The following is a 25,766-nucleotide window of genomic DNA, read 5'->3' on the forward strand; positions in this document are numbered from 1 at the left end:
TTTCTCAGATTCGTGGTCTAAGGGCGTCACTACCAGTTCAGAGCCCTTCCCTCCGGATTGAGGTCAGCACCCAGGGTGTTCACCAAGTGCCTTGCACCGGTGGCGGCGCGGATGCGCCTGGAGGGGATCCACGTCTACCCCTACCTGGACGACTGGCTCATCCGAGCAAAGACAAAGGAGCTTGCCGCGGAGCACACGGCGAGGACCGTCCAACTGCTCACGGACCTGGGATTCTCCATAAACTACGCCAAGTCCCACCTGGTGCCCGTGCAAGACGCACTGTTTCTGGGAGCGAAACTCGACACAGTGGCGCTTCTGGCCTCTCCGTCAGAGGAAAGGACGAGGGCCATCTTGGGCAAGGTGCAGCGGATGCTGGTTGCGGGCGCGGCCAGGGTGAGGTCCATCAAATCCCTCCTCCAGAATGATGTCTTCTTGCATTTATCTCATCCGCCTGTGCAGGCTTCGGATGTGCCTGTTGCAGGAGTTCCTGGACTTTCGCTGGATCCAGACGGGCAGCTTCGAGGACAGGATCACACTCGACGAGAGCTTCCGGCGAGTGATCCGGTGGTGGGGCACCCGCCGCATCTGACGGCGGGCATGGACTGCCAGACCCCGGGCCACCAGAAGACCGTGACCACGGATGCCTCCCTGGAAGGGTGGGGGTCACACACCGAATATCTGCACGCGAGGGGCCTTTGGCTGCCGATGGAGAAGTCCCTCCAAATCAACGTCCTGGAACTCTGTGCAGTGTTTTGGGCCCTTAGGTCCTTTCTTCCGTCCCTCAAGGGCAAGGTGGTGAGGATCTTCACTGACAACACCACCACCATGTTCTACATCAGGAAGCAGGGCGGTACCAGATCCCCAGCCCTGTCCAAGGAGGCTCAGGATCTGTGGCATTGGGCCGTCGCCCAAGGGATGTTTCTGGTGCCGTTTCATCTGGCAGGGATAAAAAAACACCATCGCCGACTCGCTCAGCTCGTGCCACGAGTATGAACTACGACAGGATCTAGTGGACCGCCTCTTCCAACGGTGGGGCACACCCCAGATCGATCTGTTCGCGACGGCGATGAACTCAAGTGCCGGAGGTTCGCCAGCAGGTTTCCCCAGCCGAGGAGCATGGCCGATGCTTTCTCGTTCCCCTGGGAGGGCCTGTTTCTATACGCGTTCCCTCCATTGCCATTGCTGATCCGGCTCATCAACCAGCTCAAGAGGACACGGTGCAGGATGATCCTCGTCGCACCTGCGTGGCCGAGGCAGATATGGTTCCCGGACCTTCTGGACTTGTCAGCGTCCCCCGTCAATCAAGCTGCCAGTGGACGCGGATCTTCTCTCCAGGGAAGGAGGCGCCATCCTCCATCACGACCCGAAGTCGCTGAACTTGCAGGCCTGGCTCCTGCAGCGTTCGAGTTTGGAGGCTACGACATACCGACCTACTCCAGAGAGGTTCTTGCAAAGGCCAGGGCGTCCTCAACTCTTATATGCTACGGACACAAATGGAAGAGGTTCTCTGTCTGGTGCCACGCACAGAAGTTTAACCCTCTACGGATTACGTCTCCTCAAGTACTGCCATACCTGCTGGCGCTGGCCAAGGCTGGAGTGGCGCACGCTTCCATCAAGATGCATCTTGTTGCGATCTCCCAGAACCACGGGACCGACGTCTTTGTGGTATCATCGTCTGGTGAAAGAATTCATGAAAGGACTGTTCAGATCGTTCCCGCCGGTGAAGGCACCGGCGTGGGAGCTCAACGTGGTGCTGACCAAGCTCATGGGACCTCCGTTGAAGTTCTTGTCGTGGAGAACAGCGTTTGTTGTGGCCATCACCTCCGCACGACGGGTGGGAGAGATCCAGGCCCTTTCCTGCAAGCCCCCGTACTTGACTTTTCACGACACGAGGGTAGTGCTCAGGACGCACCCCTCCTTCATGCCCAAGGTGCTGTCGGACTTCCACCTCAGCGAACCCTTGGTGTTGCCGGTTTTCTTCCCGTCGCCGGCTGAAAGGACTTTGCACTCGCTGGATGTAGCGCTGAAGTTCTACGTGGACCGCACAAAGTTTTCGGAAGACATCACAACTTTTTGTGAACTTTGGACCTGTCAATCAGGGGAAGGCTCTCTAAGGCTTCATTTCCAGATGGCTCTCCGGCTGTATCATGTACTGTCATCGGTTGGCAATCCGACCGCTGCCTGGCCGTCCGAGAGCCCATTCCACCAGAGCGATCGCAGCCACCACAGCGTTCCTATCTGGTGTGCCCTTGCTGGACATCTGCAGGGCTGCTACGTGGAGGTCGACGCACACCTTCACTAAATTCTAGTGCGTCGATCGGGATTCCAGGGTCGGCCAAGCAGTGCTGCGCAACCTGTTCGCCTAAGGTTAGCCTGGTGAGGAGGTAAGAATTGCTTAATGTTGAGCCTTTGCCACCTCCCGTGGTTGTGCATGTGTGTACTGCTATGTATTCTTTTATTCATGAGCATGTGAATCCATGCCAGACCCCATGCTGGAGAAGGAACAAGTTACTTACCTGTAACTGTTGTTCTCCAGCATGGGTCTGGCATGGATTCACATGCGAACCCTCACGCCTACCCCTCTGCGGCTCTTCACTTGGTCATACTGCCACTTCACGTGCTACCAAATCTGAAGATGGCTGCCAGAGGCTGGGCTTAGGGAGATGGCAGTCATTGGCTGTGGTCAGTATGACGCAGAGATCAGTGATTGGTTACTACTACGAAAGACAGATCGGAAACGAAACTGATACTGGTTTTTCTTTACCGAGGATTCCCAGCCTGACGGCGGGGAATATTCATGAGCATGTGAATCCATGCCAGACCCATGCTGGAGAACAACAGTTACAGGTAAGTAACTTGTTCCTTATAAGCTAGGATAACTTGTACTCTTCTTTGGACTCCAGAATCCTTCCACTAACTTTCCTGTTCCTCAAAACTGTGTGGAGTATTGGTGAACCTTTGGGCAAAAGGCCTCCTACACATTAGGGATGGACTTTTAAAGTTCGTGTTGCATCTCTGTGTATCTGTAGCGCTGCATAGTAATACTTGGGTTTCTTTACAATGATTGTGTATTTGAATTTTTTATTTAGTATTGTGTGATATTACATGATCAGTCATTTTTCATTGTTAGTTTTTTTAAAACTATTTGTCTAAGTGTGCTCCTTGACTTTTTATTGTGTACTCATGAAGGGCCCCTTAACAGGCTCACTCCTCCTGAGACTTAGCCTTGATAACTGTTTGCTCCCTTGAACTGGTTTGGCTACAGCTCCCAGAGTTGTGCCTGTCCCTAAAATAGTTTGGCCTTTGTTAGGCAGAATTGCATGCAGTACCCTCTGCGACCACCACACCCAATTAGGATTACAGGTGTAAGCAAACCCAACCTTTGGTAGAAGTCTTTACTACAGTTTATGGTAGCAGGCTGGGCAGCCAGGCTTATCTCAAGAGGGAATGTGAGCAGTAAAAGAGGTCACACAGAGGTCTTACAATCACAGTACTTTAAGTTGACAGTTACACTAAAGGTTTCTTGGTAAAACACTTCTTTAATGTATTACACAATCATTTAAAAAAACTCACTAGTATGAGGCAACTTAATATTGTACACATACACTTCAATACTAAACCAATACGTTTCGGAACAAATTAAGCTCCCCCTGAAATAAGGGCAAAATGGCATTTCAGTTACTTTCAATGGGGGTAAAAAGGCACAAGTTAGCAGAATAGATCACAAATACTTTCTTAGGCAGTGCAAATAGTTTTAGTTCACTAGAGGACTCGATTCAGTTCAATAGGCCTAGGCCAAAGTCAATGGACTAGTGTCTTGGATAGGAAAGAGCAGTTTTTGAAGTAAACTGTAAAGTCTTTGCCAGTGTTCTCAGAAGTAGTTTGTATGAAAAAGAATCCTATGTTGGGTCACAAGCTTTTTAGGCCTGCAAGTTGGGAAGGTTACACAAACTTTCACTGCGAGGGATACATTCTCTGTTGGGTTGGCACAGTACTTTAATATGAAGAAAAGATGCAGCAGAAGACTTTGGTTCCTGGTAGTTCCTGCAGATCTCACTGTTCCTGAGCCTCAGTCGTGGGGACAACAGGGAGGACGTCTGGTGATTCCTGCACTCCACAGGATAGTCGGAAAACGCTGACGAAATGGAGTTGCGTCAGTTCGAGTAGCTGTCATCAAGCACACAAGCTGGTGTCCTTCCCCCTAGTTAATTCTAACCGGCTCCGAGAATGGTATCCAGGTGGCTTACGAGATGATTGGTCCCACCAACTCAAAGTAGTCCTTGAAGGGTCTTCTCTGTCAAGATGAACTTGGCAATTCGGATCTGCAGCAGGGCTTCACCGGGCAAACCAACGGTCCAGGAGTTGCAGCAGCTGTCCTCTTCCAGCTCATCTTCGGTTCTTTCGTTCCAGTGGTCGACTCTGCTTTCCAGTCAAAGAGACTCACCTTTTATTCAGTTCTCTCCCATTCATTCCAGCCTAGCTGCCACTCACCCAGCAGGGTGGCTGTCCTTGCTGGACAGCCAGCCAATCACGCCAGAGTGCATTTGGGTCTTACATGAGACTAAACACACCTCCCTCACTTCCTGTCTAGCCCAGACACTCTGGAGCCAGAGGCGGGTGTCACTCCTGAAGCCCGCCAAAGGCGAATGAACAAAGGGACCAAACCTGGTTTGGCGTGCAGAGAAACTCGGGGGTACATAAAGAAATGACGAAAAAAGACGGGTGACCATTTTAACAAGAGGCTATGCGCCATTTTGAAAAACATGGCTCCCAAGATTTAACGTTACTGGAGCTGCTGACGGTTCACGGTCTGGGTAAATACTGGTAGTTCATTGCCAAACCACTGCCACCAGCCATTCTGAGAGGAACGGGTAACATGTGAATGCTACATGAGTAACTAGACACAGGGGATACTAAGTAACCTCTCCAGCACTATTGTAAGAGGGTGTGCTGGGTCTAGAATTTTACAGGACTAAGTGGTCAATTTCACTTTACTGCTCTGGGAAACAGTAGTTTATCCCAGAGAAGGTATTTAAACCTTGGGAAATCTTGAAGGCTTCCCTGTCGCACTGCACTGAAGGTGCTTTGTGACAGTTGTAAAAGATGCTTATGGAGTTGGTTAGACTCCATAACCAAAAGACAAACACAGAAAACAATTGGAATTAAAAGTACAAAGTCCCAAAGTTCAGCAAAAGAGCTGGGGGTCTCTAAGGTAGAGGGGAATTAACGCATTTCTGAGATTTCTCCCTAACGGATACTCGCAGCACGGCCAGCTATGGAAGAATGTATAGAATGGGAAATAGATTTTTAAAATGAAGTCTAGAAAAAGTGCTAGAAGTCTCGGGTTAAAGAGATTTGGCATAAAACTGAAAAATCTGTTTGGTAAGATTATCATATTCACGATGTTCCTGACCAGCGTCCACCCCAGAACCTTTTGCTTTGACTAGGTAACTATTCAATCTTGTCCCCCGGACAGTCTTTTACTTTCTATGGTTGAGTTTTTATGTCTTTCCATAGTGTATGGTTGAAGTTGGTTTCCTACAACTTCTGGGCTTAGGCTGTGTTGCCTTTTTGGGCTCCCCTGTTCATTTCTCAATTCCTATACTTGGGTGAACTTCTGTTCCAAAATAGTAACGGGATTTTCATCCCCTTTACATTTTAAGCCAACACACCCCACCTTATGTGGAGTTCTGGGGGGCTACAATGGATCCCCTTTGCTACTTACCTGGTAACATTTTATTATAGTTGCACGTTTACATGAATGGCTGCGGGAAGTTGTTTTACCTTTATGACTGTCTTTCTTACTCGCAGACTGTTAATTCAGCCTCAGTAATGCACAGAAGGGCCATCATTTTTGGGCTCATTTTTCCACCATTTCTTGTGTGCTTAATGTTTCAGAGGTAGTCCCTTGCCATTTTAGGTGGGGAACGACCTCCGTGCAAGTTGTCTTCGGCGGGAATCTGTGATTCCCTGCCTAGGCTCCAGAGTATGAGACGGCAGAGGAAGCGAGGGAGGAGTCAAACATTCTGCTGCCGTTTGCCTTTGGCCCTGCCTGAAAGGAACCAACTCCCAGTTGCGGGCTATCCTGTTTTGACAGCCAGACCGCCCCTTGCTGTAAAATGCAGGAAGAAAATGCAGGAGTTGTGCTGTAGTTCCTGATAAATACTCAACCTGAAAGCTGCGGACAAGCCGACCACTGGAGCTGAAACCGAACAGGATAAAGAAACGACGGCCATAGCGATTTCAAGCTACCAGAGAGCCTTCTGTGTAACAGGAGCCTGCTGTTGCGCTTCCCTTCAAGCAGCCTGGGAGTCCCGAAAATGACTGCCCCCAGACCTGAGCCTGGCGAGACACTAGTGTCAAGACCTGCATTTTGAAGCATCCCACGGCATGCTGGGACCTTCCTGGACTACACAACCCCAATACCCTGGGACCTCGAGCCATTGCAAGGTGCACAGTATTCCAAATCATGCTGAAACCTTAGCATCCTGCTGGACATCCAGAGACTTGATTTGAAACCTTCCTCACCAGACTGCTGGACCAGATTAGCGACTGGAATACAACCAGTGATATTCAGTCTTCTCCTGGCTTCTGAAAAGTGTGCCAAAACCCCATCCAGCCATGAAGAAACCCTTGTTTGGTGTCTTCCCCGTTGATCCCTGCTGCAAATTCCCTTCCAGTGTCCTGTCTTTAGTCGCCACGACAAGGAATTAATCGACCCACCTTATGGATGCAGAGCCTGAAGATGTCCTGCTGCAAACTCCTTCTGTGCTGAGGTACTGTGTTGGCTGTGGTATTACTTGGCTTAAGCCTTTTGTGATTGCTGTGAAGCTTTGGGGTGATTCATGTGATTGCAAGTCCTCTGATCCAGTTCCCCCAGGCCCAATGCTGGAATCCCTTGGGGGTGCCGTCTCTGTAGTCCCTGGACTCTAAAAACGACTTACTTGTTTTCCTGAGACTTCCTCAGAAACGGACTTCCTACAACTGAACCCCATCTCAACCTGCCTACAGCTAGCACCTAGGCCCCCCCTCCCCCTTCTGCCTATGAGAACTCATGCAATAGACTAGGGAAGGACTAGATCAGCAAAGGATTCCATCTTGACAAGTATAGCAAGTGTTAAAAAGTTACTTGTGTTGGTTGCGAACTGTCCCTCTGAAATATGAGCAGTTACAAAAGTTCTTACTATCCTTTGCATGTGTTTTTCTGAAAAGTGTTTGTTTATAAGGTTCTTACTCACCTGTGAATTGCTTCACCCACTTCCCAAAAGTAATGCTGCTGGCTTAACTTTACACTTTCTGTTAGGATATAAATGTAGAAGTTCACCTGGGTTTTGCTGCACCTGACCTGCTACTTAGCTTGTCTAGAATAAGTCATCCTTGAGTTTTACTTATCTTGAATAGCTGTGCCATTCGGAGTAAGTGTACTGTGGGTTTAGCTGATCTTGGTCTGCCTGTTGCAATCCTAAAATGGTGTAAATGGGTCTTGCTTACGTTAGTCTGTGTTCACTGATATGAAAAGCAACTGCAATACTTTATTACACCATTAGGCCTTGCTCACCTTGTATAACTGAATGTTCTCCTGAATGTAAAAAAAATTAAATGTTCATACTGTTCCCTGAATTGGTGTTTCACTCTTCCGTAAAGTATCCTAGTAATAAGGTTGGTTGACTATGTGATTTCTTAACCTAGTGTCACTGCATAACTAACAGGGTCTACTACCCTTGAATTACTGTAAGTAATCTAAAAGTAACTTGTGGTTTTACTTTCCCCGGAATAGGTGTTCCATTTCTAGAATTTGTTTAGGTTTGAATGACCTAGAAATACTATTATTCTGAAGGTTGATGCTTTGGTCTGTGTACCTTAAGCATTGTGCTCTTTTTAGGTTTATGATTCTATGACAAAGTACTTACCTGCCAAGATTTACCTTTGCCAATTTGTATTTATAATAAAGCTTTATATATTTATAATATGTGGAGTTTTCTTTTGTCTCAGTTGTATAGTTTTACTAAGCCCTTTAGAAAAACGGTCCTAGCTAATGACTGCACACAGAATCCCGGTTTTAGCCGCTTTGCTACTTGGGAACAGTAGTTCACCCAAGTACATGAAAGAGAAATTAACAGCGGAGCCCAAAGGGGCGCCAGCCTAAGCCCAAAAGTTATTGGAAACTATAACTTCAACCAAACACTATGGAGAGACAAAAAGGTCGCCTATCGAAAGAGTAAGACTACGTGAGACGGGGGAAAAAGAATACCACTCACCAAAGTACAAGGTAAAATAATTACCAAGTCCAAGCAAAACGTTCTGGGGTTGACACAGGTAGGGAGGATTCATCATAAATATGAAAATCTTACCTAACCGATACAAGCACCAGAAATACAAATACAGGGAGTAATGTATGTCCTTTTAGGTAGTGTTTGAATTCTTTCCATGGTAACGCTGTCAGTGATTTTTCAGTGCAATCCTGTCCTTTTTGTTTTGATTTCATATTATTTTTTATTAAATTGTTTGGCTGTTTTCAGCCAAAATCCGTGTTTTCTCTCTGTGCAGCTGCTAAGCACGGGAGATATAAGGGTAAAGAAGTTAAACTCTGGTACAGCGGTGTTGCCAGCCGACGTCCCCGCCAGAGCAAATGAGTGGCCAGTAGAGTTATACTATTGCCCCTGTCAAAGGTATCTGGGTAGCTGACACTAGAATGAATATTGATCTGATGAGGAATCTAACAGAGAAGGATCCATAGAAAGAAAATGACCAGTAAGTAATTTCTCAATTTCTTCAGGTCATTCCTCTTTGCTGCCCATAAAGGTGAAAAGAATGTATTATGGCTTTGTTTTTAGTTTTTTTTTTTTTTAAAGCAATCAACCTTCTATCCCATAATGAGGAACTTTAGAAGTTGGGGGTGGGGGAGGGAATTGGTTAAGCATAAAGCATATATTTACATTTTTACATTCTTCATGAACAGATCCTGCATCCAACGATAATGAAATTGAGTCTAAACGGAGAAAACTGGACTCTCCATCAAAGATGGATCCATACGATCCAATGGTTGCAGTAGGTAAGGATGCTCATTTGAGAATGAAGCGTAAACATTATACTGTTATGCCTATTTCATCGATTTATGCCCTTAATTTTACTTTTAAGAATATGTATGGCTGTTATGTTTTTAATTTGAGAAAAAACAATCTCTACAAAGTAGTTTTTAAATCGACCTGAAAGTAACTGCCTTATCTGTGTGGTTTGTAAGGTACATGCGACTTTATTGGACTATGACCTCTGATAGAGTACCTATGGTGGGAGAAGATGCTTGGAATCCCTTTTCTGCATTAGTTTGTGCAGTATTGGTGACACATATTTTGTAGGCAAGATTTGGTGCAGTACCCTTTGGGTGCACTACACCACCAACCTTGTCCTCTTGGCAATAGGAACCCAACCTTGGGTATAAGTCTGTACTACACCGGTTGGTAGTGTGGCTGAGCAGCCAAGCTTAGCTCAAGCAGGGTCAATGTGAACAGTAGGGTGATTAGAGAGAGATTCACAGTAACAAGTATCCAAAGAAACACTTTTCTGATGCTTGCTAATCTTCTTAGGATCACATGCTGTGCATATGGTCTGACATCCAGTGGTAACCGCGGAGTATTACATCTTGTCTTTCGGGGACCGAAAAGGGATGTCGGCATAGGCGTGTCTGTAACACTATCCCCATCGTGGGGCGTGTAGTACCCAAAATACCTCACGCGCCGAGGTCCCTCGGATTGTTTTTTTCCGCCCAGATAACCTGTCGCCCTACAGCGGAGCTCTTACTAGAGACATTGTTTATCTTGCCGAATTGTCTGTTTATTTTCCGTTAAGTCACTTCGCCAATAACTACATCTTTGACGAAGACTACAGGGGAATAGTCTACGGCTGTGGATTCAGCGCCTAAGATCCAGCGACCGGATCGACTACGTGGTCGGGCCCTCTGGCCAGCCTATACAGTAGGGGGAGTGGGGTCGGGTTGGCCATATTGTTTAGCATGTCTTTTCTCCTTCCCCTCTTTCCTTTGCGGTCTGGTCATCCTTCCCTTTTGCTATGGAGCGGACTCCTTTTAGATTCTGCCCTAAGTGTAGGGTCAGATATCCTTGGAAGGACAAACACAGGACGTGTAACGCCCGTGTCCCCTTAGAGCACGACGAAGCGGTGTGTGGTGTGCAAACTCCTGCGGGCCAAGACCCTTACGGAGCGCCGTGTAAGCAGTGGGCCGCGTACGGTATGTCACGCGTGGAACCCCACCGCCACACCAGCAGAAAGTGACTGGGGAACTTTGGATGACCAAACGTGCAACGCGGATGTTATAGACCTTGAGGCAGACACTTCAAGATCCGCCACACCCGTTGCCGACCCTTCCAGGCTCTTGCTACAAGGGACCACATACGGGGACGTACAAATGCATCGCAATAAGCACACATCCCCTATGTCAATTTCGACGGCTTCGTCGAAAAAGACGAAAGCGCCAACAGGGACACCGAAATCTTCCCTCGGATCATTCTGTCCAAAGCCTTCCCTGCATTCGCAGCAGCGTATTGCGACTGGGCAATCAAGACAAACCAAGGGCGCTACTCCAAAACCTACATGCGTCGGGAGTCCGATGCTTCGACGGCTTCCAAGGGCTCAGTAGGCCCGATAACTACAGATAGGCCTCTACCCGGAAACCCGACCGCTAGGCCTGGTGGCGCGGACGGGATTCCTACTGCCGAAAAATCAGCAGAGCCCTTGTCTCTCGAAAATTCGGCGACTATCCAAAGCAGCATCGGAAGAATCGCAGCGCCGGTGGGCCTTATTCCGGTTCCACCTAAGGTTATGTATCAATCCGCTGAAAAGGTTTCGGCGGATTGGATTCGATGAGGTTTACGTAGATGGTCAAGAGCCTCTCTCCCCGACGCCCTTAGACGATCCCGCCGACGCCACAGTGCGGAGAACGCCCCTTCTCCTTGCGCAGGCCCGTTTTGGTCCTCTAAATGGACTACAGAAAAATTTGAGGGTTGTATGGATCGACTGGAGCGGATTATCCGTTCTTCTGGTCAACCTACCCCCGAAGAAGGCTCGGGTAGACCCTAACCTCCAAATTAAAGTGGATCAGTCTCAGGTTTCCCAACAAGATGATGTGATCCATATGGATACTTATAGAGACATCTATAATGAGGAAGAAGTTTCTTTTCTCAAACTATGAAGAGGATCAACTCTCTCCTCCGCCCACCCCGGCTCATCAGGCCTCCCCTGTAGATGACCAAATGGCTTTCATCTCCATGTTGAAAAAAGCAACAGAATTCTTCAAAATTGCCACTCAAGAGGCAGTACCAGAGCAGGATTTTGTGGAGGATATTAAGGAAAAACCTCAGGCGAGTCAATCCATCCCCTCCTTAACTCTATTTAAGAGACTGGTAGCTCCCTCATTGGTCACACCTGCTCAGACACAGGCAGTGAACCAGAGAGTCAAATGATTTCGGCCTTCTCCTACCGACCCTCTGTATATCAAAGGGCACGCCATCCCAGAATTACTGGTAGTGACTGTCTGTCCCCATCCCCCCCCCCCCCCCGCCCCGGAAGAGGGCAGGGGTACCCCTTGCCACAGGAGAATCGCCACCGGACAAGAAGTCTAAAAGGTTATATGCCCTGGGCAAATGGCAAATGTCACATCAGCAGCTGCATACACCGTTCGGGTTGCTAATACTACGTTATTAGCAAGCTATGTTGATGCCCAATGGAACTTACTCCAAGAAGGCCTCCAGGAGGTCCCTGAACCCGCCAGAACAAAGCTTCCCGCCATTGTTTCGGAGAAAAAACTGGTTAACCAGAATGTGGTGAGGAACACCCTGGACAGTGCAGAAACAGCAGGCAGGTCTCTTGCATAAGATACTCTTCTGAAAAGATACGCATGGCTGCGTACATCGGGCTTCAGGCCTGAGACTCGGGCCTCGCTCATTAATAAACCCATTGAGGAAACTAACCTCTTCGGGAAAGCAGTAGATGAAGCGTTGGAGACGGCCAAGGAGTACGAGACTATTAGGTCTTTGTACCAGATTACACAGAACCCTCCTCCCAGAGGGGTAATAATTCTCGGCAGACCTTTCGAGGAGAAACCCGTGCTGATCAGAACTACGGCACAGGTAACTTCAACATGAATCAAGCATCCGGAAGCCCTACTTACTACCCCTCAAGGGGCCAAACGCGGTAGAGGCCCCAATCCCAGAGGAGCCACAGCCTCTGGTCAGAAATGACCAAGTCCAGGTCCCCTCCCAGGTCGGGGGGCGATTAACATCTTTCCTCAGGGCGTGAGAGCAGATAACTTCCGACCAATGGGTCTTAAAGATGGTCACCCACGGTTATTGCGTGGAATTCGCCCGACCTCCACAGTTTAGACCGCCGCGCTCACAGCGCCTTTCACCCGACCATATGGAGATCCTGAGAGAAGAGATGGAAGCACTGCTGCGAAAGGACGCCATAGAAGCCGTCCCTATTCTTAAGGTAAACGAGGGTATTTATTAAGTGTACTTCCTTGTACCCAAAAAGGATCTCACCATGCGTCCTGTTCTGGATCTGCGCCGAGCGAACAAGTTTATAAAACCCCAGAAGTTTTGCATGGTAAAACGGCAGGAGGTGATCCCATTGCTGAAACAGGGTGACTTCATGGCAACATTGGACATGAAAGATGCGTACTTTCATATTTCAATGTTGCCAGCACACAGAAAATACCTAAGATTCATGATCCAGGACAAACTCTACCAATTCGAGGAACTCCCCTTCGGCATCGCCTCAGCGCCAAGGGTGTTTACCAAAGTTGTGACAGTGGCAGCAGCATGCCTTGCGCAGGCCATCAGTCCCAGTTTACCCTTACCTCGACGACTGGCTCATTACAGGGGACTCGTTCGACGCTTGATTTTCAAACAACCAAAAAACAGTAGATCTCCTCTTCAGCCTGGGTTTTTCAATCAACGAAAAGAAATCCAGCCTAGTCCCGGGCCAAGTAAAACAAATTCTGGGAGCGCTAATTCTGATGGAAGATGGCCTAGCCTTCCCCTGCAGCGAGAGGGTTCAGAACATGCTCCGATTCCTCAATATGTAGCCAGACGGGAGGGGACGGCACGCAAGGCCATGCGTTTGTAAGGGATGATGGCGTTATGTATATACTTGGTTCCCCACGCGCGGCTGCAAATGCTTCCCATGCAGGAGTGGCTCAACAACCAGTGATGTCAGGCCAGCGGACAATGAAAAGATGTTGATTGTCTCGCCAGCCCTCGTTCTCTCTCTGCAGTGGTGGTCAACAGAAAACCTCTTGAAGGGGAAGACCTTCACCACCCCTGCAGTGGAAGCCACTCTCACGACAGACGCATGTCTCACAGGGTGGGGGGCTCACCTGCTTCAGCAGACAGCACACGGAGTGTGGTCCCCTCAAGTAGCGTCCAACCATATAAACTTAATGGAACTACTAGCAGTGTTCAAAGCATTGAAAACCTTTCAGGTGCAACTGCAAGGGAATACAGTACTGATCCTAACGGACAGCACTACAGCAATGTATTACCTGAACAAACAGGGCGGCACTCACTCTCCAGGGCTATCCAAGCTGTCCCAGAACATTTGGATATGGGCTCTCAAACACAAGGTTTTTGTTGACCCCACATGTTCCAGGGGAACTCAATCTTCTGGCAGGCATAATCGGCAGAGATTTTCCTCTGCCAGAAGAATACGAATGGCGATTGCACGAAGACATTGTGTCCGTCTTCGCAGAATGGGGCTTCCCAGAGATCGACCTGTTCGCTACTCGGGAGAACGCCCAATGCCAAGACTATGCCTCCAGGTACCCCCAGAACCGATCCAAGGGGAACGGGCTCTGGATAACTGTTAGGAAAATTTGTCTACGCTCCCTCCCCCCCACCCCCGGACTCCCCTTCTCAACAAGATGGTGCACAACCCTGGTTCGCTCAGCTGATGGAAATGTCCCTCTCCCCACCAGTCAAGCTGCCCTGCCCGTACAACATGTCTCAGGACAGGGGGGGGACTCTGCACCCATACCCACAAACTCTGAATTTAGCAGCCTGGCTCCTGAGGTCTTAGAGTTTGGACATCTGCAACTCCCTCAAAGATGCATGGATATACTGAGGGAGGCAAAAAAGCCTAACACACGTTCTCCAGCATGGGGTCTGGCATGGATTCACATGCTCATGAATCTTCCCCGTCAGGCTGGGAATCCTCGGTAAAGAAAAAATCAGTATCAGTTTCGTTTCTGATCTCTTTCGTAGTAGTAACCAATCACTGATCTCTGCGTCATACTGACCACAGCCAATGACTGCCCTCTACCTAAGCCCCCCCTCTGGCAGCCATCTTCAGATTTTTACCGCACGTTCAAGTGTTGGGATCCTGGTGCTATTGCTCTCGAGCGTTAGTGCTAATTTTCACGTTTTTCCTCAGAAATATCTCTTTTTTCGGTCAAAAGAGCCTCAAGCTCCACCGTTTCTTCATCCGATCAACGGGGACCCGTGTCGGATTCGTCTACGCCCCTCAAGGGTGAAGATTTCGTTGAGCCACGCTTTTGGAGGACTCCAGAAGTTTCTCAGGCCCATCTCGAACATGGCCCAGGAGAAGGGAAGCTCGACGCCCGGAAAGCTGTTCAGGGTCTGCCCTGGATGCCAGCTTCAGAATGTCTTTAAGGAGGACGAACACTCCCTTTGCCTTTACTGCCTACATGAGGACAAGACACACGTGGAGAAGGACTGTGGGTTTTGCGGCAATATGTCGGAGCGGACCATGAAGGACCGCCATCAACGTCTCGCCAACTGGCTGGAAGGAAAGAGCCCGTCAGGCGAGAAGAAGTAGTCCGAGCGGTCTTCTAAGACCTTTGAGGGCGCCCCGGTGACGGGGGTCCAACAGAAGGCCAAGCACCGCAAGTCCGCTGGCACCGGGAGCGCCGAACGGTCAGGCTCTACGGATGCCAGGCAGGGCACACCCTCCCCGGCGCCATCAACCACGAGCAAACGCTCGGCTCGGGTAAGAGGAAGTCCGAGCACCTGGCGAAGCTTCTGGAGAGGCCCCGGTCGAGCTCGAAGGCCCCATCGGAGGGGGAGCGAGGCGGTGACCCTCCCCCCAAGGAGAAGGCGGTGAGCGCACCTAAGGTGGTGAAAGCCTTGATCCATCCGGCCAAGGCCTCTATCGAGACAGTCGCGGCAGCCCTGGCTCAGCCTGTGGAGGCTACACCAGTGGTGGCGACCCCGGGGCCCAGAATCTCGCTGCCACCGAGGAGGGAGTCCTCTTTCGTGCCCATCGACAGGACCCCCGTGAAACCCCCGATGGAGAAGAAAAAGGGGGGGCAGGAGGTCGTCGTGGATTTGGCCTCAGCCTCTGAGGAGGAGCTGATCGAAGTCTTAGGCCACGGCTCTGGCGTGGAAGAAGGCCATCCTGTCGGGAGGGACCCCGACGTGGAAGATGACGAGGGCGTCGAGGATGCCGACGGGGCTCCTGATCGCCCGTCGGATCTCCCTCAACCAGTGCCGCAAGACAAGTCGGGGGGCCATTTTGTTGGCTATACAGTCCTTCTGCTCGGAGATAAGGACAAGACTGCCGTTACCACCAACGGAGGAACCGCTCCCGACGGGGGACCCGGAGCCAGGCCCTTCTGGGAGCCCTCCCCCTAAGAGAAGGATTCACCCTCCACCTCCTTTTCAGCCATCACGCCCTGTTCAGCCCTCCTCCCCGTCTACGACACGTGGGGATGATACGGGGGACTGACACGGCCGCGACGGGTACAGACGACGAGGTTTACGACGAGGATCTCCCGTCGTCACCTCCCACCCGGGCTTCCCCGCCCGACGAGATTGGATCGTTTCACTCCATGATCGCCAGGGCATCCGAGCTTTTCCAGCTCTGCCCGGAAGAGAAGAAGGAAGGTTTCCTTTATCAACGGCGCGAGACCAAGAGGAAGACGGTCCTCGCTGTACCTCTACTAGACGATATTTGGGATGAGGGCCTCGCCCTCTTCAAGAACCCATCCACAACGCCGGCTAGAAGGGATCGGTACGAGCAGAAGTACCGGGTCCCGGACGCGGCCCCCTTGTGCCTTCGGGCTCCGCGGCGGCCAGGAAGAAAGCAGGGGGGGGGGGCGCGGCCTCTACATCAACCTCCCCGCCGGACGGCGAGGGAAAGAAATTAGACACGATGGGACGCAGATTCATCTCGTCGGCAGCGACGACGATTAAGGCGGCCAACGCCTTGGCTATCGTAGCCCGCTACGACAGGGAGTTGTGGTACAAACTGGCCCCCCTGCTGGACTTCCTACCAGACGACAAGAGGGCAGAAGCCCTAGAGATCTTGAAGGAAGGAGAGGTGGCGTCGGACCACGCCATTACGATTGCGACGGACATCGCTGACACTGGATTTCGCCAGTTGGGCAACGGCATGTGCCTTAGGCGGCGTGGATGGCTCAAGGCTACTGACTTCCGTCAGGACGTGCAGACCAGAGTCTTGGACATGGCGTTCGACGGAAACAACCTGTTTGGGAAAACAGTGGACGATTCCCTTCAAGCCATCAAGGCGGACACGGAGACGGCCCGGGCTCTTGGGGTTCTCCAGCAACGGTGGCTGCCCTTTCGGAGCGGCGGAGGCAAACGGGGTGCCTCCAAAGGTTCCAGCGGCGGATTTTCCACCTACCGTCAAACGGCCCGTTCGTCGTCACAGGAAGCTTACAGGGGACGAGGCAAGTCAGGCGGACCCCGCCGTCGTCGCCAAGGAGGACAAGGCGGCAAAGCCTCGTCGAAGCAGGACTGAACCGGCCGTGGGAGGCCGGCTGGCGAGCTTAGTCAGCGTGTGGGAGTCCATCTCCACTGAACCTTGGGTGCTGGGCGCCCTAGCTCAGGGTCACGCGCTCGAGTTTCTAAAGAGGTGCCCGCGCGTCCCCCCTGTGGCCAAGAAAGAACATCACGTCCCTCAACTTCTCTTGGAGGTAAAGGCGATGCTCAAGAAGGGCGCCATCGAGCTCGTCCCAAAGAGGCTTCGGGGCTCCGGAGTTTACTCAAGATACTTCCTCGTGAAGAAGACGGGAGGATGGCGTCCCATCCTGGACCTACGACGACTGAACAAATTCATCAAGGCACAGAAGTTCGGGATGGTCACCCTCCAACACGTCCTGGGTCAACTGGAGGAGGGCGATTTCCTGTTGTCGTTGGATTTGGAGGATGCCTACTTGCATATTCCCATCCTAAAGGGACACCGAACGTTTCTCAGGTTCGTGGTCCAAGGGCGTCACTACCAGTTCAGAGCCCTTCCCTTCGGATTGAGGTCTGCACCCATGGTGTTCAAGTGCCTCGCACCGGTGGCGGCGCAGCTGCGCTGAGAGGGGATCCACGTCTACCCCTACCTGGACGACTGGCTCATCCGAGCAAAGACGAAGGAGCTCGCCGTGGAGCACACGGCAAGGACCGTCCAACTACTCACGGACCTGGGATTCTCCATAAACTACGCAGCGGATGCTGGTTGCGGACGCGGCCAGGGTGAGGTCCATCAAGTCCCTCCTCGGAATGATGTCTTGCATTTATCTCTTCCGCCTGTGCAGGCTCCGGATGCGCCCGTTGCAGGAATTCCTGGACGCGCGCTGGATCCAGACGACGGGCAGCTTCGAGGAGAGGATCACACTCGACGAGACTTTCCGACGAGCGATCCGGTGGTGGGGCACCCGCGCGCATCTGACGGCGGGCATGGACTTCCAGACCCCCAGCCACCAGGAGACGGTGACCACGGATGCCTCCCTGGAAGGGTGGGGAGCGCACACCGAAAATCTGCATGCGAGAGGCCTTTGGCTTCCGACGGTGAAGTCCCTCCATATCAACGTCCTGGAGCTCCGTGCAGTATTTTGGGCCCCTCAGGTCCTTTGTTCCGTCCCTCAAGGGCAAGGTGGTGAGGATCTTCACCGACAACACCACCACCATGTTCTACATCAGGAAGCAAGGCGGTACCAGATCCCCCCAGCCCTGTCCAAGGAGGCGCGGGATCTGTGGCATTGGGCCGTCGACCAAGGGACGTTTCTGGTGCCGTTTCATCTGGCAGGGATAAAAAAACACCATCACCGACTCGCTCAGCAGAGGGCTGTGCTCGTGCCACGAGTGGGAACTACGACCGGATCTAGTGGACCGCCTCTTCCGACGGTGGGGCACTCCCCAGATCGATCTGTTGACAACGGAGACGAACTCCAAGTGCCGGAGGTTCGCCAGCAGGTTTCCCCAGCCGAGGAGCATGAGCGATGCTTTCTCGTTCCCCTGGGAGGGCCTGTTTCTATACGCGTTCCCTCCATTGCCATTGCTGATCCGGCTCATCAACCAGCTCAAGAGGTCACGGTGCAGGATGATCCTCGTCGCACCTGCGTGGCCGAGGCAGATATGGTTCCCGGACCTTCTGAACTTGTCAGCGTCCCGTCAATCAAGCTGCCAGCGGACGCGGATCTTAAGAGGTTCTCTGTCTAGTGCCACGCACAGAAGATTAACCCTCTACGGATTACGGCTCCCAGGTACTGCCGTACCTTCTGACGCTGGCCAAGGCTGGGCTGGCGCACGCATCCATCAAGATTCATCTTGCTGCGCTCTCACGATACACCAGAACCACGGGGTGGACATCTTTGTGGTCTCATCGTCTGGTGAAAGACTTCATGAAGGGACTGTTCAGATCGTTCCCGCCGGTAAAGGCTCCGGCCCCGGCGTGCGAGCTCAACGTGGTGCTGACCAAGCTCATGGGACCTCCGTTCGAGCCTCTGCACTCGGCTCCGTTGAAGTTCTTGTCGTGGAAAACAGGGTTTCTTGTGGCCATCACCTCCGCACGAAGAGTGGGAGAGATCCAGGCCCTTTCCTGCAAGCCCCCGTACTTGACTTTTCACGACACGAGGGTAGTGCTCAGGACGCACTCCTCCTTCATGCCCAAGGTGCCGTCGGACTTCCACCTCAACGAACCCTTGGTGTTGCCTGTTTTCTTCCCGTCGCTTGCCGAGAGGACTTTGCACTCGCTGGATGTGGATAGAGCGCTGAAGTTTTACGTGGACCGCACGAAGTGTTTTCAGAAGACGTTGCAACTTTTTGTGAACTTTGGACCTGTCAATTAGGGGAAGGCTCTCTCAAAGGCCTCCATTTCCAGATGGCTTTCCGGCTGTATCATGTACTGTCATCGGTTGGCAAACCGACTGCTCCCTGGCCGTCCGAGAGCCCATTCCACCAGAGCAATCGCAGCTACCACGGCGTTCCTATCTGGTGTGCCCTTGCTGGACATCTGCAGGGCTGCTACGTGGAGGTCGACGCACACCTTCACGAAATTCTACTGCGTCGATCGGGATTCCAGGGAGGAGTCCAAGGTCGGCCAAGCAGTGCTGCGCAACCTGTTCGCCTGAGGTGAGCCTGGTGAGGAGGTAAGATGCTTAATGTTGAGTTTGATGTAATGCTTAATGTTGAGCCTTTGCCACCTCCCGTGGTTGTGCATGTGTGTACTGCTATGTATTCTTTATTCATGAGCATGTGAATCCATGCCAGACCCCATGCTGGAGAAGGAACAAGTTACTTACCTGTAACTGTTGTTCTCCAGCATGGGTCTGGCATGGATTCACATCCGAACCCTCCCGCCTACCCCTCTGCGGCTCTTCACTTGGTCATACTGCCACTTCACGTGCTACCAAATCTGAAGATGGCTGCCAGAGGCGGGGCTTAGGTAGAGGGCAGTCATTGGCTGTGGTCAGTATGACGCAGAGATCAGTGATTGGTTACTACTACGAAAGACAGATCAGAAACGAAACTGATACTGATTTTTTCTTTACCGAGGGTTCCCAGCCTGACGGGGAATATTCATGAGCATGTGAATCCATGCCAGACCCATGCTGGAGAACAACAGTTACAGGTAAGTAACTTGTTCCTTATTGCTATGCCAGCAAATGGAAACGTTTTGTCATCTGGTGCATTTCCAAAGGCGTCAATCCCACAGATTGCTCGCCTTCACACATTGTGTTATATCTAACCCATCTATTAGTTTCAGGAATAGTTTTCAATTCCTTAAAGGTTCACCTAGCGGCATTGTCAGCCTACACCACGTCACAGCAGAAGGTGTCGTGGTGGAAAATACCTGTGATTAAAGCCTTTATGGAAGGGGTTAAAAGAATGTATCCCCCTATCACTCACCCAGCCCCTGGGTGAGATCTAAATGTGGTTTTAACTAGGCTCATGGGACCCCCTTTTGAGCCTATGCATAAAGCTAGTCTGAAAGACCTGACTTGCAAGACAGCCTTTCTAGTAGCTATCACTTCTATCAGAAGAGTTGGCAAACCTCAGGCTCTCTCGGTTTTGGACCCCTTTGTTGCAGTCCACAAAGATAAATTAGTTCTGCTCACACAACCCAGATTTGCGCTGAAATTAATTTTGAAGTTTCATGTGAACCAGTCATTCGAACTACCCACGTTCTTCCAGTGACCTACTAACATGGCCGAAAGAAGCATTCACACACTGGATGTGCGAAGGGCAGTCATGTTCTACATGGATAGAACTAAACCACTAAGGAAAAATAAACAATTCTTTGTTTCAGTGGCAGCTGGTAGAGAAGAGGACCCTGTCTCTAAATCGGCAATATCAAGGTGGATTGTCAAATGCATCACACCGTTTCTCTCTTGCAAAGAGAGAACTGCCCTTCAAGCCTAGAGCACATTCTACTCGAGGCACTGGGGCATCCATAGCATTCATTGCAAATGTTCCCCTAGAGTCCATTTGCAAAGCGGCAACCTGGAGTTCTGTGTACACCTTTACAAAACACTATTGCCTAGACACTCATTCTAGGTCTGATTCTCGGGTGGGACAAGCAGTACTAGGACACCTTTTTTCTACTGTACCTTCTCACAGCCCACCTTCAACTCCTGGTACTACTCGCTAGTCTTTGCACAGCATGTGATTCTAAGCAGATTAACAAGCATCTGAAGACATGCATTACTTACCGTAAAAGCATTTCTGATGATTGTATCTGCTTAGATTCACATGCGCCCCCCTCCCTGCCTCACCGCTCGGGGTGGAAGGGAACATAGACTTCTTACTACTTTCTCTCTTCATGTACTCACTCACTATAGCCTTGAGCTCCATCATGGCAGAAAAAATACAATCGTAGGGACTTCGGCGCGTGTGGGATTTTGGGTACTACACACGTCACGATAGGGATAGTGTTCAGACACGCCTATGCCAACGTCCCCTTTCGTTCCCCTGAAAGACAAGATGCAATACTCTGCAGTTACCACTGGATGTCGGACCATATGCACAGCATGTGAATGTAAGCAGATACAATCATCAGAAATGCTTTTACGGTAAGTAATGCATGTCATCCCAATCCAAGTCTAGTGTCAAAGAATTGTTCATTATTTTGAAAGAACTGGAAACACCCATTGTACCACAAGAAAACTGCATCAAAGACAAAGTGGTGTTCCAGTATCCAACATGCCATAACTAACCGTCACCAACCAAAATTGCCCACAAGAAAGCCTCTCTAGCACCTCAAACTCCTCAGAGCATAGCTCCCTCACCACTTTATAAACAAGAAACACGTTTCAGCTTCTCAAAAGTATCGACCATTGAGGTGGAGAAGGTCATACTGGGACTTAAACCGTCCAATTGCAAAGGAGACCACTGCCCGGCGCAACTTATCAAAGATGCTGCGAGAGCTCTCTTCTTTCATAACTAAACTTATCAACTCGTCTTTACCACCAGTACTGTCCCGAAGAATCGTAAAGAATCCTGTGTTCTGCCATTACTGAAAAAGCAAACCATTGACCCCGTCATTCCCACAAACTTAAGGCCTATCACGACTGTGCCACTTCTTCTAAAAAATGGTAGTGGCCTATATTCAAATACAGAACTTCTTGGAATCTAACCTCCTACTAGGATCTCGTCAATCTGGATTCCACCTTCAACATGGCACAGAGACGGCCTTAATTGATCTTAAGGCCCAAATAGACTAGTTTAGAGACAAAGGCCAAGCAGCCCTACTCCTCCTTCTAGACCTCTCGGCTGCATTCGACTTGGTCGACCATAAAGTCCTATGTAGCCACCTAGACTCCGCAGCCCATTTCTCTAAGGAGGCCATAACTTGGATTGAGTGTTTTCTGGGTAACCGGACCATGAGTCTTCTCTCCCTCGGCCTCAGCAGACCCTATCCCTATAACCTGCGGTGTTCCACAGGGATCCTGTTTGTCACCCACACTTAACAACATATTCAGCAAGCCCCTCTTTGACCAAATGGACCATTTGGGTATCTCCTATACTAACTATGCAGACGATACCCAAATCCTCCTTCCGCTTTCAGGAGATTACGCCGTTGTTCTACCTCTGGTGAATAGAATTTACAGTATCGTTCAGGCATGGATGGCCACCCATGAATTATGCCTGAACGATGACAAAACTGAGCTTATTATTTTAGGCGCCCCGACCCTCCTAGCTAAACTTAGCCCAAATTATGTCAACTTCACCATTGATGGTAATAACATAAAAGTAGCAAAGGAAGTGAAGACCCTAGGTTTTTACCTAGACGCCACCTTGAACTTCGCTAAACAAGTTAATTCCCTAGCCTCTGGCACTGCATACACATGCAAACTCATCAGAGCCAGCAAACAATTCCTCTCCAGCGACAGTTGCCTCAGGCTTGCTAGAGCTCTCATACTTTCCAAATTGGATTATTGTAATGCTCTCTACATCGGAGCGAATAAACAGACCATCGTTAAAATACAGGTTCTCCAGAACAATACCCTGAGAGCAGCACTGAAGATCAATAGAAGTGAGCACATCTCCTCTACAAGAAGAGAATACAAATGCTTATCTACCTTTGATAAAAATCAAACTTAAGATTGCCTCCCTTACCAACAAGTGCCTTAATAATGCACCACCTTACCTTACAGACAGAATCTGCAAAAAAAACTTCGACAATAGCTAATTCTAACAGCCTCCACGATTCAGACTATCCACTATTGGAGGACATAGCTTCCCAGTCAAGGCTGTGCAACTATAGAACTCCCTACCTCCAGGCATTACAGTTCCCCAACCTTTTGCCAAATTCAGACATAATTTGACCAACTGGCTAAAAGAAAATGACAAATAAAAACTCAAACACCCTCTCAACGCTTTGCTCCCACGCCTATCCTCTGCTTACGGATTTGCGTACTTTGGGCCAGTCCAGTTTGACCACTCTCCTAATGTACTGCGACTACTCTAAATCTATGCTACCCAACCATGCAATTTACACTATATATACCGATATGTAGCTGTCTATTTCGTCCTGCATCTCATGTACCCATGTAATTTCAGTGCATTGTCATGTGATTATGTAATCTACTCTGTATATATTGATGTGTTATTATACATGTCGGCCTGTTGGCCCTGTAACCAAGCTGAACATATCCTTATCTGCTGCGCCCTGATGCCCCTGGGTCTGGTGCGCATTATAAATAATTAACTAAACTAAAGAGGATAACTTTTAATGACACTATTGATTTTTAAAAATAACGCCCATAAAGAGACTCGGGGAAAGATTCCCACTCACCGAGGTATAGGGAAAAATAATATACCAGTCCAGCAAAAGGTTCTGGGGTTGACACAGGTAAGATTTTCATATCCATGATAAATCTTCCTGACCTAATGGGAACTTGCATGCTAAGGAATAGTTTTATGAAGTCTTATCTCAAGCGTGCTTTGGGAAAACTCCCCTAACGCAAGCACACTCAAAATAGCAAAACAAACCACCATTCTTGCCGAATGTTGACTGTTACTGCGGCTGGTTTGACCGCCTGTGTAATATCCACTAAAGTAGATTCACCGCCACCAGCCATGAGTTGGCTTGCCACAGTAACAAATGTTAGTCCATGAGAAATGGGACACCAGTGTATCTCCCAAGCACTCCACATAAGTTGTGGTATGCTGGTATCGCATATAAAATGTAAAGGGTATCGCAATCTCTCTCGACACTTGGGAACAGTAGCTCACCCAGGATAAATTAAAAGAAAACAATAAAAGGGAGCCTAAGGGGCAACCCAGCAACACTGCCCCAAAGCTGCGGTGTGTTGCCATCGGAAAATGCATTGAGCCCAAAAGTTATATGGAACTTAAAATTCAAACAAACTATGGAGCGACATAAAAAGATCACTCCTAAAAAGAGTAAGACAGGGTATGAGGGAAAAAAGATTACAACTCACCCCGCACAAGGGAAAATAACCAAGTCCTGCAAAATAAGTTCTGGGGTTCTAACAGGTGTGGAAGATTTTTCACATAAATGAAAATCTTACCCAACAGCCTACCAAGGTGCATGAAGTGAAAGGTCCCTACACCCTCCAACCTGCCAAGTTGGGTCAAGCAAAACGGGGCAATCCATTTTGAATATGTTCCTCTTAAAATGTAATGCTGCATCAAAAGAAAAATGTAGCAAAATGTCAACAACCTGGGAAACTAAAAAAAATGTTACTTGGACAAAGAAATGGGGACATAAATTGTCCCCACAACACTCCATTTAACATGGCTTGTCCTGCGATGAGAAAAACACGTCATAAAAATGACCTCCCCTTCACTCGTAGACCCATCTTTGGAAAATGGTGCATAGCAGCACTTCACTTAGGTGAGGTGTGTGCAATCGAACATTAATGCCAGCATCCTGGGCGAGGTCGGCAGTTTGGTAATTCAAAAATATGACTCAATGCCCTAAAACAAAAGTAATGAGTAAAGGCCTTCAAAGTCCTTAAACAGAAAATCCAAAACCGCCATCAGTAGTGCTCGTGACTCAAATGAATTAAACTATTTTCAAAAAGAAAAATCTCAGTAACCAGGTTTTCAATCGTTATCCAGTTCTGAATTAGTAACCCTAAGTAGGATGTGTATGGAAAACATCCACTCTTGTAACTGTATAATGACAATTGCAAAGATCATTGGTTCAAGGACTATACTAAGTGGCTCATTGTTTTAGCAGCTTTTTATTTGTTTTCATAGTTTGAGCTGCTTAGATGCTTGAAGACTGATTTGGTCCAAGCTCTATGGAACTTAAAAATGAAATTGAGCTGACACTTGCTTTAATTGTCAATTCTTAAACATAGCTTGTTAATTTGTTTTGCATATGGGCATGCAAACATATAATGTGCCTGTTGCTTTTTAGATGTCCCCTGAATTTTTGTGTATTATGTAGAAGAGATGTTGCCATTCAAGTTATTGGTTAGTACATTTAAGTGATTGGTTAGTAATGTGCATCTTTGCTTCTTTTCTTACAAGGCTTGGAATTTCTCATCCCCAAGACTGGCTACTTCTGTGAACTTTGCTCTCTTTTCTACATGGACAACGCCTCTAAGATCAAGCATTGCAAGACTTTACGTCATTACAACTGTGTTGAGGTAACTTTTTTAATTTGACTCTGCCCATGCCTCGGCGGTTATCTTTCTTGGGGTACATTGTATAAACACAAGATGAAGTAACTCATAAGCTCAATGAAAAATAATGGTAATCCACTTGTGGCTTCGCTGCTTCGGGTTCAATGTTGGCTCAGTCCTGAAGCTGGTCAAGCACTTAAAAACGTAGCTGCGTGACACTACCAGTTCACAGAACCGTAGTAAATGAGCACAAACCTCCCTGTGTGGTAAAGAGTCTCAAACCTAAGCAAATATTTGTAGTTGTATACCTTACCTCTGCCTCAATAGTGAAAAAACTGAACTCCTCCTCATAGGGTCACCCTTCACACTGGGCAACCTCTGAGATCAGTACACCTCATTCACCATTGAT

The 25,766-nt window shown here is 49.3% G+C and overlaps 1 protein-coding gene across 2 annotated transcripts in view; it reads left to right on the top strand.

Moving 5' to 3' along the window:
* The window catches only part of ZNF638 (zinc finger protein 638), an 846,814-nt gene that overhangs the window by 784,188 nt on the left and 36,860 nt on the right, over window positions 1-25,766 (top strand). For both annotated transcript variants that reach the window (XM_069632287.1, XM_069632288.1), the window contains 2 exons: window positions 8,960-9,052; window positions 25,263-25,381. In XM_069632287.1, the coding sequence (XP_069488388.1) occupies window positions 8,960-9,052; window positions 25,263-25,381 (212 nt within the window). The remainder of the gene's footprint in view (window positions 1-8,959; window positions 9,053-25,262; window positions 25,382-25,766) is intronic.

The sequence above is a fragment of the Ambystoma mexicanum genome, chromosome 6q (genome assembly GCF_040938575.1).
Source record: "Ambystoma mexicanum isolate Mex_15411 chromosome 6q, UKY_AmexF1_1, whole genome shotgun sequence".
Taxonomy (NCBI): domain Eukaryota; kingdom Metazoa; phylum Chordata; class Amphibia; order Caudata; family Ambystomatidae; genus Ambystoma; species Ambystoma mexicanum.